Source organism: Vanessa cardui, chromosome 23 (genome assembly GCF_905220365.1).
Source record: "Vanessa cardui chromosome 23, ilVanCard2.1, whole genome shotgun sequence".
Lineage (NCBI taxonomy): Eukaryota > Metazoa > Arthropoda > Insecta > Lepidoptera > Nymphalidae > Vanessa > Vanessa cardui.
In genome coordinates this window covers 9,320,910-9,337,175 of record NC_061145.1, presented here as the reverse complement: position 1 = coordinate 9,337,175, position 16,266 = coordinate 9,320,910, and the positions used below count along the sequence as shown (strand labels likewise).

The 16,266-nt window shown below is 33.9% G+C and overlaps 3 protein-coding genes across 3 annotated transcripts; 2 read left to right on the top strand and 1 right to left on the bottom strand.

Moving 5' to 3' along the window:
- The first annotated feature begins 685 nt into the window (after positions 1-685).
- LOC124539741 (NADPH-dependent diflavin oxidoreductase 1) lies at positions 686-9,745 on the top strand. Its single transcript, XM_047117085.1, has 7 exons — positions 686-1,149; positions 1,456-1,745; positions 1,862-2,042; positions 6,705-6,925; positions 7,285-7,560; positions 8,021-8,247; positions 9,449-9,745. The coding sequence occupies exons 1-7, from the start codon at positions 765-767 to the stop codon at positions 9,675-9,677; spliced, it is 1,809 nt and encodes a 602-aa protein (XP_046973041.1). The 5' UTR covers positions 686-764; the 3' UTR covers positions 9,678-9,745.
- On the top strand, positions 2,628-5,828 carry LOC124539742 (U3 small nucleolar ribonucleoprotein protein IMP4). Its single transcript, XM_047117086.1, has 6 exons — positions 2,628-2,923; positions 3,349-3,511; positions 4,009-4,141; positions 4,433-4,571; positions 4,762-4,883; positions 5,628-5,828. Exons 1-6 carry the CDS (start codon positions 2,737-2,739, stop codon positions 5,811-5,813), a joined length of 930 nt encoding a protein of 309 aa, XP_046973042.1. The 5' UTR covers positions 2,628-2,736; the 3' UTR covers positions 5,814-5,828.
- A 1,063-nt stretch (positions 9,746-10,808) lies between the features above and the next one.
- Positions 10,809-15,596, bottom strand: LOC124539710 (THO complex subunit 3). The gene is made up of 7 exons (XM_047117049.1): positions 15,295-15,596; positions 14,686-14,807; positions 14,073-14,208; positions 13,357-13,460; positions 12,583-12,744; positions 11,745-11,845; positions 10,809-11,020 (listed from the first exon to the last, which is right to left on the bottom strand). The coding sequence occupies exons 1-7, from the start codon at positions 15,496-15,498 to the stop codon at positions 10,863-10,865; spliced, it is 987 nt and encodes a 328-aa protein (XP_046973005.1). The 5' UTR covers positions 15,499-15,596; the 3' UTR covers positions 10,809-10,862.
- Positions 15,597-16,266: the final 670 nt, after the last annotated feature.

Sequence of the window (16,266 nt, the reverse complement as noted above, 5' to 3'; positions counted from 1 at the left end):
TATGCAATGAGGCATAAATTTCAAATTCATATAAAAAAATTAACCGCCTGATATACAATGAATATAAATCTAAACTTATAATATATGTTTAGTGCTTAGGCCAAACGTCGAAGCAGTATCCGAAAGTGTTCACTTTCCCCCAGAAACGCTTGGCCCCGCTAAAGAATTTGTCACGGTAGCGTAAGAGATCCCGTGGCCCCGGAGAAAGACGGAGAGGGACGCTGGTTTTTTAGTTTATAAACTCGGTGTACCTGGGCGCATTTGGCGTCCAGGGCTCCGGGAGTTCAATTTTTTTCAGAAAAAAGAGGTACTTAGTCCTACTTAGAACCATATTTACAAAATACTCGCTGTCGTATCTCTGTAATCACACCTTCCGCGATTGTAACTATATACCACCTGCTCATAGCTTTTTAGTTTTGGAGACAACAGTCTAAACTAATTTTTTAAATAAATTAATTTAGTGTAAAAACTAGTTTTGCCACTTTAAGTTAAATAACAAGCAGTTATTATTTCTTTTAAATTATGTTTTAAAAATAATAGTCTTATTATATGAATATAAACAATCAACATCAACAAGGGCAACAATAATTATTTTTATTGTGAATTATATTTTAATATAATCAAGAATATAAAAGCTGCAGTGGTTATACCATAACGCAATTGTCAAAATTGACAAACTCAATGTCAAACTGTTACTTGACGTTGGTAGTTGGTACACTTGTCACTTATGTTCTTTTCAAAGTTAATTTAAATTATTTTACAAAATGAACGACATAGGTAGACTTGTGGTTTTATATGGAAGCCAAACGTTTACCGCGCAAGAAGCAGCTGAACGAATATGGCGCACATCAAAGATATTAGGTTTCAAGGGCCCAGTACAGGCCATGGATGATTATCCAATATCTCATTTAATTCATGAGGAATACGCGCTATTTGTTTGTGCAACAACCGGTCAAGGAGACGAACCGGATAATATGAGAAGGTTCTGGAAGTTACTCCTCCGAAAAAATCTCCCTTCAAATTCATTAATGAAACTTAAGTTTGGTGTTATCGGTTTGGGTGACTCGTCATATGCCAAGTTTAATTTCGTGGGAAAAAAGCTTCATAAACGACTGATACAGCTCGGTGCTAAACCTCTCTTGGATATAGGTAAGATAATTATTGCAGTAAGTGAACACAATACAATACAATCACAAGGAAATATTAAACACAACATGAAAGGCAGAGACTGGTTATATTAATATTAATGTTTTTAATTAATTTATACAATATATAATTCTATAAGTACAAAAGTCAAACATTATTTCATTGTTAAAATGTTGTTGCCATAGAGAACATAACTATGTACTGTTAAAAATTTAACTTTTTTAGTATTAAAACCACAAATAAATTATATCAAATGATATTTAACTATAAAGTTATATATTCTGAATATCCATAAATTCCTTGTTTTAGCTTTATGTGATTATCAACATGACTTAGGACATGATGCCGTCATGATTCCATGGCTTAAAGACTTTTTTGCATCGATGAGAACATATTTTCCTAGTTTAAAAACTGACACCCTGGAAACCTCCTTCATACCAAGATGGAAAGTTTCGATATTGAAGAAATCAGAATGTCCAGATGAAACCACCCTCAATAAAGATATTTATTATGCAAAAGGTCATAAGGACCATTTTCATGATGCAACTTATTTTGAATTAGAAGAAAATAAAAGAACAACAGATGAAACACATTTTCAGGTAAGAAACAGGCCACAGATAATTAACAATGTTCTTTTTTTTAAAATTTGTGGAAAAAACATCAGGTGATATTTGATTGATTCTTGATGAGTCTGTATTTTTTTTTTTTTTTTTAGGATGTAAGACTAATAACTCTTAAATCTACAAATGATAGAATTGAATATAATCCAGGTGATATTTTTAACATAAGACCACGAAATTGTAAAGAGGATGTCGATGACCTCTTTGATATATTTCATACGCACAATATAGATATAAAACCGCATTATCACCTCTTAGTTGAAGAATATCACGATGGTAAGTGCTAGATAAGATCTATCTGTAAATCAGGTTTTTTAAATCTCATATCACTAAGATTTGTTATCTTAAATATGTGAGCTACGTTTTTACCCCAATACATTTAAAAAAAAAACTATATATATTGAAAATAATATAAAAATGTGCTCTGCATGTGAATTACCCTTATGAATTAATCTTAATTATTGGATTGCATCAAAAGTTTCTACCAAAAATTATATGAGAATTTAATACGGTAACACATTATTTTATTTAAATTAAGAACGTTCATACATGAAAATTGCTAATCATATATAAAATTAAATTAAATAATTATATTCTAATATATATAAATAAAAGCCTTATATTTACAAACTATATGTCAGTCTTCAAGTCTTATCACTAATAAAAAAAATATTAAAACATTATGAACACATCTTATATAATTGTTAATATTTCAACATATAAATATTTATTTATATTAGAATTATTAACATTAAGGCCATACACGTTCTATTAATATTTATATTAATATTATTAATCATTGCGTACATAATTTTCAAAGCACTATCAAAACGCAATCTGTCAAAACACACGTGCCGCGGAATTTGACAATTGCAAATGTCAATGTCATTTATCAACAACGCTTCCTCCCAAGTCGCATGTGATGAAATAAATTATATTGTAAAACGTATCTTAACACCTTAAAACCGATATGTTACGACGGCAGGCGCGTTTGCGCCGAGAATACTTGTATAGGAAATCAGTGGAGGATAAACAAAAGAGTATTCAAGCGAAGAAAGATCAGTTGAAAAAAAGTTTGGAAGAAAACATTCCGATACATGGTGATTTGCGTAAAGAAGCGCTCGCTTTGCAGAAAAGACTAGAATATGAGGATAAAGGTAAGTTATTAATTAAATGTTGTAGTATTTACGTCAAGATTAATAGTTGTTAAATAAGGCTCTATTTGGAAACACTGACCGTCGCAATTGCTTGTGCAAATCCAACAGTAACTAAATTTAAGTTCGTTAATTACTTAAATAAGTCAAAGTATGTAAATTTAAAGACAATTAGTAAGAATATTCGTCTTGTTCTGAGTTTTTGATGCTGTGTGTTGTGCATGATACAGATACATACAGATATATACATTTGTTACGGCACAAGTATCTATCCTTAAACAAATAAGTTGCATGATGTATAAAAAATTTTGAAGAAATATTTAATAACAATGTATTGGACAAATTCATATTGTTTTATTGTTGGAATTTGAAAAAAATATGATATTCAGTATATTGTATTGTATAAAAAAATTGTTGATCCATTTCAGGTCCTGAAAGAGCAGCAGTAATCGGTGGTATCAGTGGTGGAGCAAACACACTCAACTCACAAGATGACGAGTACAGATTTGCGGGCGTCGAAGACCCTAAGATCATGATAACTACATCCAGAGAGCCAAGTGCTAGGCTGAAGATGTTTGTGAAGGAAATCAGGTAGGAATCCATAAATAATCAGTTCTAAACAATAGTACTAAATAGGTGTATTTGAAACAATTGTGGTAAATATACAGTCTATGTTGTTCCCCGGAGTTTAATATTACTTAATACCAAACTTTGTCAAATTCAGTTCAGTGATGGCTATGAATGAGCAAGAGATAGACAATGTTGCTTTCACAATTATAATATTAGTATAGTACTATAAATATTGTACAATTGGACTATAGCATAACTCAGTTGTGCTAGTTGCTTGATTTGTTGATTCAAATCCAAGTTTAAAAGATCTTAAGAATTTGAATCAAGAAATCAGTTTAGTAAGAATAGAATTAGTCTTCAATCTGAACTATTTTGAATCTTATCTAATGTGCATCAGATTGTGAGAGAGTACTTGTGCTTTATTTATGAAACTAATTAGCTTTTATTTCAAATAAATTTATTGAAAACATTTTACGTAATGAATGCAAAAAGTATAACTAAAATAACAATTATTTCAGATTGATATTTCCGAACAGTCAACGTATGAACCGTGGTGGTTATGAAATGTCGCAGCTAATTCATGCATGCCGGGCAAATGATGTCACAGACTTCATAATTGTACACGAGACTAGAGGTGTACCAGATAGTTTGGTAAGTTAATATGTACTGACTTGTGAATATTGTTTGGAGTGAGAATATGTTAAAAATAAATTATTAAATAAATTTTATTGTCTATTAAAAGAGTCTTTTTTAGAAACTCTGGATTTAGGCTTGAGTTCCATCACAGGACGTTAATTACTATTGTAAACAACAGCATTGAGATTTCTCTTTTCAAATAAACAGATAACAGAATTTCTTGCCCTTCCTTCTGGAGAGTGTTTGGGTGTGAAAAATGCTTCAATGTGAAGTTTACTTGAATAAATTTGATTTAATTAATCTTAGGTAATCTGCCACTTGCCATACGGCCCCACGGCGTCATTCACTCTGTCCGGCGTGGTGATGAGACACGACATACCAGACATCGGGCCCATGAGCGAACAGTACCCACACCTCATATTCCACAACTTCAAAACTGACCTTGGTAAGTTAATAAACTAGTTTAAATATATCACGACACAAGACCATTTTTTTCTGTTAAACCAATAGTGGTAGTACTTAAAGTTTATTCAATTGTATAAAAATGTGTAATTTCAATGGAAGTTTTATCAAACTTATTTTTTATTTATATAAAATAATGTATTAATATTTTAATTAATCTTTTTTGCTCACAGGTTTAAGAACAATGAGTATTTTGAAGTATCTGTTTCCCGTTCCGAAGGCTGAATCCAAGAGAGTGATCACATTTGCGAACAATGATGATTACATATGTTTCAGACAACACACATACAGAAAGGTATATTGATTTTTATTTATGTCCAACATATTAATGTTAAATTTATAAAAATCTTTTTTAACCTGAGTATGTAGTAACCACAGTGCATAGATATTTTAGATATCGATTATTAATAATTCCTTCCTGTATTTGCTCTGGCTAACTCACCTTATAAGCTGAAACAGAACTATACTGAGTATTGTAGTAGAACATATGTGTATGAGTATACTGTAATTCGCAATAGTCAGTCAAACTATTATATATATTAGTGGTTAGAATGCATGCATCTTAACCAATGATTGCAGGTTCAAACCCACACAAGCACCACTATATATATATGTACTTAATTTGTGTTTATAATTCATCTCATGCTCGGCGGTAAAGGAAAACATCGTCAGGAAACCTGCATGTGTCTAATTTTGCATTCCACCAACACGCATTGGAACAATGTGGTGGAATATGTTCCAAACACTCCTTAATGGAAGAGGAGGCCTTATGCCAGCAGTGGGAAATCTACAGGCTGTTACAAAAAAAAAAGTCAAACTATTCCAAATTGTCATCTATGTATGGCATAGTGATGGAGAGTCATCGATAGAAAATAATAATTTGCCACTTTATATATGTTTTAAATAATGCTTAGATAAACTAGAAAATTAAAAGAGGTGATTGAATCACTCACCTGATAATAGTATGGATAATTTAAGCAATGTATGCAAGCATGTAGTGTTTTCTATGAAATAATACAACATTATCTTATATTTTCAGGCCGGTAAAGACATAGAACTAACAGAAATAGGCCCGAGGTTCCAAATGAAATTGTATGAAATCAAGCTCGGCACCCTGGAAGCCTTGGACGCAGCCAACACCGAATGGGCTCTCCGTCCCTACATGAATACAGCCGCTAAGAGAAGATTTTTGAGCAACGAAGACGGCTGGCAGGAAGAGGAATAAATTTTTTATAAATTAGTCTTTTGTTTTATTTGTCAGAATCCTTTTGTTCATGGTCATAATAAGTATATTTTGACTTCTAAATACAGTAGAACCTCTATGGTCGAAAATCAAGGGAGACGCCAAAAATTGGAGTTATAGTTTACGACTCAGGCAGATTTTGATTCGACATAGAGGTTGGGAATTGTTATAAATTTTGCGTTTCAAAATTTAAAAATTGCGGATGTGACACATTTTGTTGTTTATTATTTGTATGCAACCAACTATATTTCAAAACATCCTTAAAGTAAAAGTCTGTAACTTATTATTATTCAAACTAAAGCGGTAGTAAATCCTAAAGTCAATAAATTATTTTTCGAGTTTATGGAGGGAGATTTCGAATGATGGAGGTTTTGGTCCTTAGAGGGGAGGGAACAAAACATTTTTTCGAGATTTAGAGGTTTTCAACTCAACGAGGTTTTACTGTATTTATCTAAATGTTTTCTATTATAATATAATTGAATATAAAGCAGCCATTGACACCGAAAGAAATGTTAGCTATTCCTTATATCATCAATTCATCACTAATGTACAGTCAGTAAAACCTTCGTCAGTTTTCAAATTCATTCGTTTATCAAGTCTTAAACTCTTAGTACCTTTTGAATCTAAACATCAAAGCATTGCGACGCAATATGTCATTCTCGATCGGTAAAGCAGATTATCGCTCATACTGAGCACGCGAAAGTAGATCTTAAGGTGACGAACCTTTTCTTACCCCGACCGTGCAAGGACTACTATCAGTGCCTTATATCATTGCGCGTGCAAATTGACACTGAAATGTTGTTAAATGTTCTTTTGCGAAGGTTGAAGTGAGACATTGATAACATTATTTTCACAGCTGTATTGTATTTTCAGACATGCCAGTTCCAGATTTCCTTAAAGAACCCCTAACATTATACGAAATAGCAGAACAATACTGGGACCTGAAGGCGTATCCGACACAATACGTCTTCTCTCTTCTCGCGCTTATCTCGGAAGATAAATTAGAAAGAGACAAATGTCTTGAACTTAGCTCGGCTGAAGGTCAGGAAGACTGGTTGAATTATTGTAGAAGGCCTAGAAGGACTGTTCTTGAAGTTAGTTACTTTGTTTGATTATTTAAGAATATTTTGTTGGTATCAGAAAAGTACCTAAAATAATTTTCTGAAATCGTCTCCCTTTCATAAGGAAAGGATAAGGTTTTCGAATTTTTATTATTATTATTATTATTATATAATTTAAAAAAAATGTTTGTGAGTATGTATGTTATTGCTACTAATTCACGAAAAAACTACTGTAAGGATTTGGATGAAATTTTACAGTAATATAGTATATACTCAGAACACTTAGGTTACAATTTATAATTCTATGTTATTTGGTCATAAAATAACGATACATATAAAGTACCCGTGCGAAGCCGGGGCGAGTCGCTATAATTCATAATTCTAATGTACAGGTACTCCACGATTTTCACAAATCCGCGTCGAAGCTTACAATAGAAATAATATTCGAATTATTCTCGACGATAAAACCAAGATCGTTCTCCATAGCGAGCAGTGGCCTCGCGTCTGGGGGCACGAGGATAGAACTACTGATCGTCGTGGTCAAATATTATAGCAAATTAAAAAAAGCTAGACTCGGCTTAGCTTCGAACTGGCTGAAAAGTTTGAACGTAGGAGATAAAGTATATGGCTGGATTAAGAAAGGCACGTTCAAATTTCCAACGGATGTGGTAAGTTATGATCTACGCATCTATGTATAGTACGACACAAATTAGATGTAGCATCGGAAAATGCAATGGAATGAAAATAAAACAGATTACTGCCGATTTACACGACCAATAGAAATAGCTCCCTACCTCGCCATTCGACGCTATTCGTCGCTATAGATTCACGCGTCAGAGAAAGCAAGTGCATGTAAATCGACGTGTCAAATTGACGAATATATTAGGTACATAACACCTTAGTTAACAAGGTTGGTGGCACATTGACGATGTAAGGAATAGTTACTATTTCTTACAGCGTCATTGTCTATGGGTGATGGTGACCACTTACCATCAGGTGGCCCATATGCTCGTCCGCCAACCTGTACCATAAAAAAAGTACTATGGCATGAAATTTTTTGATATACCACACTAAATATTAGTCCCCCTTAGTTTTCTAAATTCTGATAATCCATAATATTCCTTCCAGAGCGTTCCCCATATATTCATAGGGCCCGGCACTGGACTCGCCCCATTCAGAAGTTTATTACAGGAGAAGATAATCCAAGGTACGGCTCATAAAGACACAATGCACCTTTTCTTCGGCTGCAGATACAAAGACAAGGACTTCCACTGTCGCGACGAATTGGAGAAAATGGTCGAAGACGGGAAACTGACTCTGTACTGCGCTTTTTCAAGAGATCAGGAGAATAAGATGTAAGTAAAAGCTCGAATTTAATATTTAGCCTAAGTATGTGATATAATTAGAAGGAAAAATGTAGAAATATGTAATTGTGGCATCATTTATGTTATATGATATAGTTGGTAAATAACTTACATATAATCAAGCAGCATTCAAAGAATGTTAGATCAACCAAACCATCTGATTGGTTAATGGAGGGTCATATTCCATCAATATAGAAAGATTACTCCTAGACCAGCGGCAACTTGCGGCCCGTGTTATGTTTTTTTTAAAAAGTTTACAAATATAACAAGTGACATACAAGAAATAGCCTCTCAAATGCAACCTCAGACATTAAAATAAAATTTGTGTAAAATCAGTTTCCTATTTAAGTAGTTTGTAGTTTTCATTTCTTTTTTTTCCTTTTTTTCTAGCTATAAAGCTCAAACATAATGTCTACGAATTAAATTCTGTGTCTTTTAGCAATTTTTAATACTATTTTTCTTTTTTCTATGGAACATGACTAATTAATACTAATTATGTAAAGGCATATTGGACTTCTTAGGTGGCCCTTGCCTACCAAGAGGTTGCCGACCACTGCTCTAGACCAGCGTTTCCCATTTGCCGGGTCGCGACCCGGTACCGGGCCATCAAAATAAAATACCGGGTCGCAATATTCCTTGTTTAAAAAATAATACCTACTATCTTGTCGTCAAGAATACACAAAATTAGCTCATCAAGCAATAACTTTTTTAATGCTTTTTGTCACAACTTACAAATGTGAAGCTGGGTTTTCAACACTAGTTTACCTTAAAAATAAATACAGAAACCGACTTGAAGTGGAACCAGACTTTAGAATAAAACTGTCATCATTTTCCGCGAACTTGGATTCTTTGGTCAAAAATAAGCAACAATTATACTCTTCGCACTGCATTTTTTTTGTGATTAAATAGACTATACCAAAATATTATGTTCCTAGTATCAATAAAATATTTTTACTATTAATAAATGTGTCTTATTTAATCTTAACGGAACCAGCTTGGGTTTAAAAGTATTCAGTGGGTCACGAAAGGGCTGTGGGAAAATTACCGGGCCATGGTAGAACAAACTTTGGGAAACACTGCTCTAGACTATACATAAAGTAACTGTTTCAATGTATGCGCATATAAATATAATATCTAAATGACCTTCCTAGTGTTAAAGTACAAAAATAACTAAACTAAACTTTTATTACAGATACGTTCAACATAAAATAGCCGAACATAGAAACTTGTTATGGCAACTTATAAATGAAATGGGAGCTTTTATTTTTATATCTGGCAATGCCAAGAATATGCCGGATAACGTCCGGGACGCGTTCATAGAAGATGTATTTAATAAGAGTGGCAACATTGAATTAGAGCAAGCTAAAGAAATGTTAAACAAAATGGAGCGAAATAATAGATTACAAGTGGAGACCTGGTGATAAGTTGTGATATTTAAATATAGTACGCACAACTTAGATGTCGCGTCGGCAAAATTCGTAAAACCGATCACATCCGAATTGAGTACGCTATCCCAAATTATTAATATTTATTTCTCATGTGAAAATAATCTTCACACAAACGTAATATTATATGACCTATCTTGATTCGTCAATTTAACACGACGATTTACATGTAATTGCTTTCTCGGGTTGAACTGACGCGAGAATCTATAGCGACGAATAGCGTCGAATGGCGCGATAGACGCTATTTCTATTGGTTGTGTAAATCGGCAGTGATCGGTTTTTTGAATTTTCCGATGCTACATCTAATTGTGTCGAACTATACATTTTTGATTACTTTCAAAGTAATCATTTGTAACGGGTTTATTGTATTGTAACTTCTAGTATTGTAATGAAAAGTGCGAATTTTGAAATATTTTAGGAATTGACAAATTAAAACTTGATACAAACAAGAAAATGTTTTGTTTATTTTTACTTTGAATTTCCTCTGTGAACAATTTTGAAAAAAAAAATAAATAAAATAAATTTTACGATGAACATTAAATTTTTTATTTTTACTAAAATTAGACATTTTTAAAAAAGATATACAATAGGAAGATTTTTTTATTTTAATTCAGTTTATTTCACTTACATATTGTTTATGAAAATAAGTTTTTATATAAATACATTGTATTTGTATAGAAATTAGTCTCCAATGAACGCAAACTTCAATCTTTCGACTAATCGACAAACAACCATAAAACTACACAAACAAGATATCTTAATAACTGCTTTCTGCGTTGAGTGATTATTTTATAAGGGATAACTCCTCCCAATTTATGTAGGTGTTGACAACTAAAGTAATTATACTTTAATTTACAATCACAGAAAACGTTTCATTTCTATGCATTATTACTTTTTTAATGTGTGATAAATTTTGTTTACATATGTGTGGTTTAATACACTTATCTTGGTATTAGTTATTATGGCGGGCAAACGGCAATACTTGGACTAATACGCCCTTGCATGACAAAACATTTAATTTCACTCAAGCTCAGGCTCACAGACTCATTTAAGGACGTTGTATAAAGTCTTTCTTGGACTATTTTCATTAAATCATTAAAAGTCATCTCAGACGAGAAATTTTAATTCACTTAAATTAATTCACAGTTATAATCACTATCACTAACTACTGCTCAGTCCCCACAACTTGACGTTGCCAGCATCCCGTTTCCTCTCCGGGGGCTCCTTGTCCTCACAGGCGAATGCCACCAGGTATCTGGACGGATGCCAGGCCACTGTGAACGTGGCTGCTTGTACTGGTATTTCTGCTACTTTTTCTCCTGTGGAAGTAATATATAATTCAATCTTACATGTTTCAAACACTATACTTTATTGGTGGGCATTATTATGGTATTATAGAGGCCAGCACATATGGCCTCAGATTCTAATTATGACATGTCTCCATTGCCAATAGGAGAAGAAATCAATATATACACATCTTAACTTAATACAACACTGTTACACATGACCGATAACAACTTTAATTTTACTTCCAAAGTTCCGTTAACAACCTCTTTGGTGTTCAAAATGACATTTTATCGAAAATCCATAATATCATGGATTATTCAATGATTGAAGGAATTCTGAATGTTTATTTGGCTTTGGATCTCTTGTGCATGGAATAGACTATATATAAAGATATTTCTTACACTCTAATCTAACCATAATAAGAGATATAAAAAACATTTAACAGTAAATTATAAATGTAATTGACTATATTATTGGTCAAGAGCTTGGTAAATCTAAGATATTTACTATGGATTTGCGAAAAAATGGCGTTATGACCGTCCTCAAATCTTAAATCGGAATCACAAAACTTATAGGAATGTTGGAAAAGTGCTATTTTATATAAAAAAAATTTAAATATATTGATCATACTCTCTCTCTCTCTCTCTCTCTCTCTCTCTCTCCCTCTCGTAAATCTAAGGTTTATGTATAATTTTTTTTTCTACTTATAATAGAATGGGGAATATACATATACCTATTATATAGAAAAACACTGACCTGTTTCAGTATCACCGATATCAATAATGTGATCTTCACTCGCTGAAGCCAAGAGTCGGCCGTCAAAACTGAACGACAGGGTGCGCACCGGCCATTCCAGTCTAAAAAAATTTAAGTCAAACATTTTATGAATACAGATAGACTAATAGAATGAACACTCTTAATGGAGCCTATATAGAAAATATGGATATCGTATTATATAAAGCTGAAGAGTTTGGATGTTTGTTTGAACGCGCAAACTTAAGCCCATTTATCTAGAACTACTAATAGGAGCGGAGTATCAATGAAAAATATTGTAATCAGAATCTGTAGTGTAATACAGATATCTATAGTAAAATACAAGAATTATGATAATATAAAAAAAGAACTGTCATTTTTGTGTGTCATGTGTCATGTTCTTGTACTTCTGTGCACGTGTGTACGTGTAAGAGTGTATAGTACGACACAAATTAGATGTAGCATCGCAAATGAAAACAAAACCGATTAGTGCCGATTTACCCAACCAATAGAAAAAGTTCCTTGTCGCGCCATTCGACGCTATTCGTTGCTATAGATTCTCGCGTCAGTTTAACCCGAGAAAGCAAACGCATGTAAATCGACGTGTCAAACAACGTGACGAATATATTAGGTCATGTGATATTACTAGTTATTACGTTTGTGTAAAGATCATATTCACATAAGAAATAAATATTGATAATTTGGGACAACGTACTCAATTCGGATGTTATCGGTTTTACGAATTTTGCCGACGCGACATCTAAGTTGTGTCGTACTATACATGTGTGTGTGTGAGAGCTAACATGTATGAATGTGTCAATATATTTGTACAATAAATCACCTGGAGAAGACCCTGAGGCAGGCAAGCTCGTTGACATCCCACAGGGACACGAGCGCGTCCGCTGAGCCCGTGGCGAAGTACCGGCCCGTGGGGTCGTGCTCGATGCAGATACACGTGCCGGGGTGAGCCTTCAGCACCGTCTGCAGCTCCAGGCCCGGGTAACTGAGGAGAGACCCATAGCTCGTATTACAGGATTTTTTTTTTTTGGTATAGTTTGGCGGACGAGCATATGGGCCACCTGATGGTAAGTGGTCACCATCGCCCATAGACAATGACGCTGTAAGAAATATTAACTATTCCTTAATTCGTCAATGTGCCACCAACCTTGGGAACTAAGATGTTATGTCCCTTGTGTCTGTAGTTACACTGGCTCACTCACCCTTCAGACCGGAACACAACAATACTGAATATTGTTATTTGGCGGTAGAATAACTGATGAGTGGGTGGTACCTACCCAGACGGGCTTGCACAAAGCCCTACCACCAAGTACCACATATACTATTTTATACTTTGAGTAACAGACATTTCTGTCAGCCTAGACATTTTCTACTTCGCACAACCACTTTGTGGAACCAGCTATCGTCGGCGGTTTTTCCGAACCGATACGATATGGAAACCTTCAAGAAAAGAGCGTACACCTTTCTCAAAGGCCGGCAACGCACCTGCAAGCCCCCTGGTGTTGCAGATGTCCATGGGCGGTGGTAGTCACTTATTATCACGTGAGCATGCTGGCCGTTTGCCACTTATATCATAAAAAAAGGACTTCATACTTACGTGAGAATGTGGACGCAGCCCAGTCCATTGGTCAAGAAAAAGAGATCAGACGTGCTGTTCCATGAGATTTCATTCACTTCGAAATTGAACTGCTCCTCGACAACCTGAAACATTGCCACGAATAAATTTAATATTCAGCTACACAATACTTGCAAAGATTTTTGCTATTCCAAAGAATAACCGGTTCTAACCGGCTCTAACTGGTTTTTTTTAAACAAAGAATAGGCAATATGCACCTGAACTCTCTACAAATGAAGTGCCATCTTTTCATGTTTAAAAAACCTTTAACATCCTCTTCCTCATACTTATGTGCTTACATAAAGAATTACTGTGAAAAATTTATGTTTGAAAAACCTTTGAGACCCTTTTTCTCATGTGTCTGTTCTTACATAAGGAATGACTGTAAGAAATTTTTTAGGCTCACCAGGGCAGACTAATCACTTTCAAGCAGGATATATTAATATATTATATTAATTTTAATAATTGTATTAACTAACATGACTTTGTATTTTTTAAATGTTGAAAACGAGTACCTACTGAGTTTCTTGCCAGTTCTTCTCGGTAGAATCTAATTTCCAAACTGGTGGTAGCTTCACTTAATTGTAAAATGAAGAATCAAAAGTGCTTATAAAAGTCTACTTGAATAATGTTTATTTTGATTAGATTGTTTATCTGTAATGTTGTATCTATATCTAAAGTTATAATCAATATCCTACCACTTTGTAGTTGCGAGCATCTATAAATGACACAAGGTCTTCTTTGTTCCCAACAGCAATCGTGGCTCCACTGGGTGACCATGCTATATTTATGTTCTCTCCCTTTGTTGAAATTGCTGCTGCGCATTTGTGTGATCTGAAATTATAAAGGATAAAAACTGACATTATTAATAATAACAATATACATTCTTTACTGCTTGACCAATATTTGTTATTTAAAGATATTTATTGCAGGTCATAATGGATAATGGATACTGAAATACAGGCTAATTCTGCATGAAATTTGAACATATCCTTAACAGAACATTGATTCTTATATATATGACGACCTCTATGATTGAGTAGTGTGTACATCAGTTTTCGCGGGCACACTATTCCGAAGTACAGGATTTGATTCCCGGCCGAGTAAATGTTGAAAAAGTTTATTAGTTTACTATGTTGTTTAGGGTCTGGGTGTTTGTGGTGCTGTCGTTACTTTTGATTTTCCATAACTTGTGTAAGCGCTTGCGCACTTTAGCAGCTTACATTGGGATCAGAGTAATATATGTTGTCCAATATTTATTTTTATTTTTTATACATAACTGTGACTTCCTATTTTCATGATTTATCTTACCGAGTATCCCATATCCGCACTGACTTGTCTCCACTGGCTGTGCTTAATAAATCAGGATGTGAGGCATGCCAGCATAGTTGATCAACCGAGCCGGTATGTCCTTTGAATATAAAATCTTGTGCCTGTAATTTGAAATAACAACCTGTTTCACTAATTGTAGATCTTATGAATAATAGATTTATTCACAAGATACATGGCTTTGTATGGACACACATACAAGATGTTAAGTAAGTAACTAATATTTTTACAGATTTTTTTCTTTTTTTTTATTAATAATATTAAAATAAGGTTTTATTAAAAAATATATTTTAATTTTTTTTCATATGCTTTATTTATTATAATCATCATCATTTAGAATTTCTGTATAACATAGATGAGGTTTGGAACTGATTCTACAATATATTTTTTTAATATTTTTAATTTAGTAATACTCTTGGTCTTAGAGTCTTCCTCTCTCCTAACATTTTACTGGACAATAATGATCTATTGTAAGTAAAATAATAAGGACAACTAATACTCATTAAAACAATTATGGTATGGGTATCGTTTCATATTTACCTACATAACCTCAAATAGTTTGTATGTAAAATAAATCGTGAGATTACTTACTAGTCTGTTTCTCTCCAAATTAAAAATCGCAACACTTTTATCAAAAGAACCTGAAGCTAATCTTCTACCATCGCAAGACCAGCCGACAGAATGTACTTTGGAGCTATGGGCTATATACTCCCGCACAACATTATGACTCGCAAAGTAACTTCGTAATTCTGCTAAATCTTCTATCGGTGTCTGAGTTTGCTTAGATTCCTTCATTTTAGTTTCTAAATTTGTTAATAACCATTTACTTTTTAAATTAGTAAACAAATATGAAATACCGCTACTGAAATGTCAACTTACAAAATACTGACAGTGTCAAATGACATTATGACAAGCCGTCAAAATGAATGAGGCTCGGGTTCTCGGGTATTTCATTATACAGCTGTGCCCTGTCGGTCGGTATAGCTAAAAGGCATAAAACAAAGAATTGAATCGAATATACAGGCGAAAATTGTTAGATGCCTATCAATAAAAAAAACTCCCTGACTTGTAACGAATGACACAAACACGCTGTCTGTTTAAGTCTTATCAGATTTTAGATTTAGATTTTATAATAAGTAGTAACAGTGTGAACTTTACACTGCTGGACTAAGGCCTTCCTCTCCCACTAAGGAGAGGGTTTGGAACATATTGCACCATGCTTTTGCAATGCGGGTTGGGGGAATGTAGAATTTCGATGAAATTAGACACATGCAATAAATAATAGGATACATTATAGGACGTCCTCAGGCACGGTGGAGTGACGATATACGCAAGGCGGCTGGCAGGAGCTGGATGCGAGTAGCCGGAGAAAGACCGCAGTGGCGTGTGCTTGGAGAGGCCTATATCCGGCAGTGGACAAAAACGTGCTGATGATGTGATGTGTGATGATGTGATAGACACATGCAGGTTTCCTGGTGATGTTTTCCTTCACCACCGAGCACGAAATGAATTATAAACATAAATTAAGCATATTTATATTGTAGTGCTTGCCTGGGTTTGAAT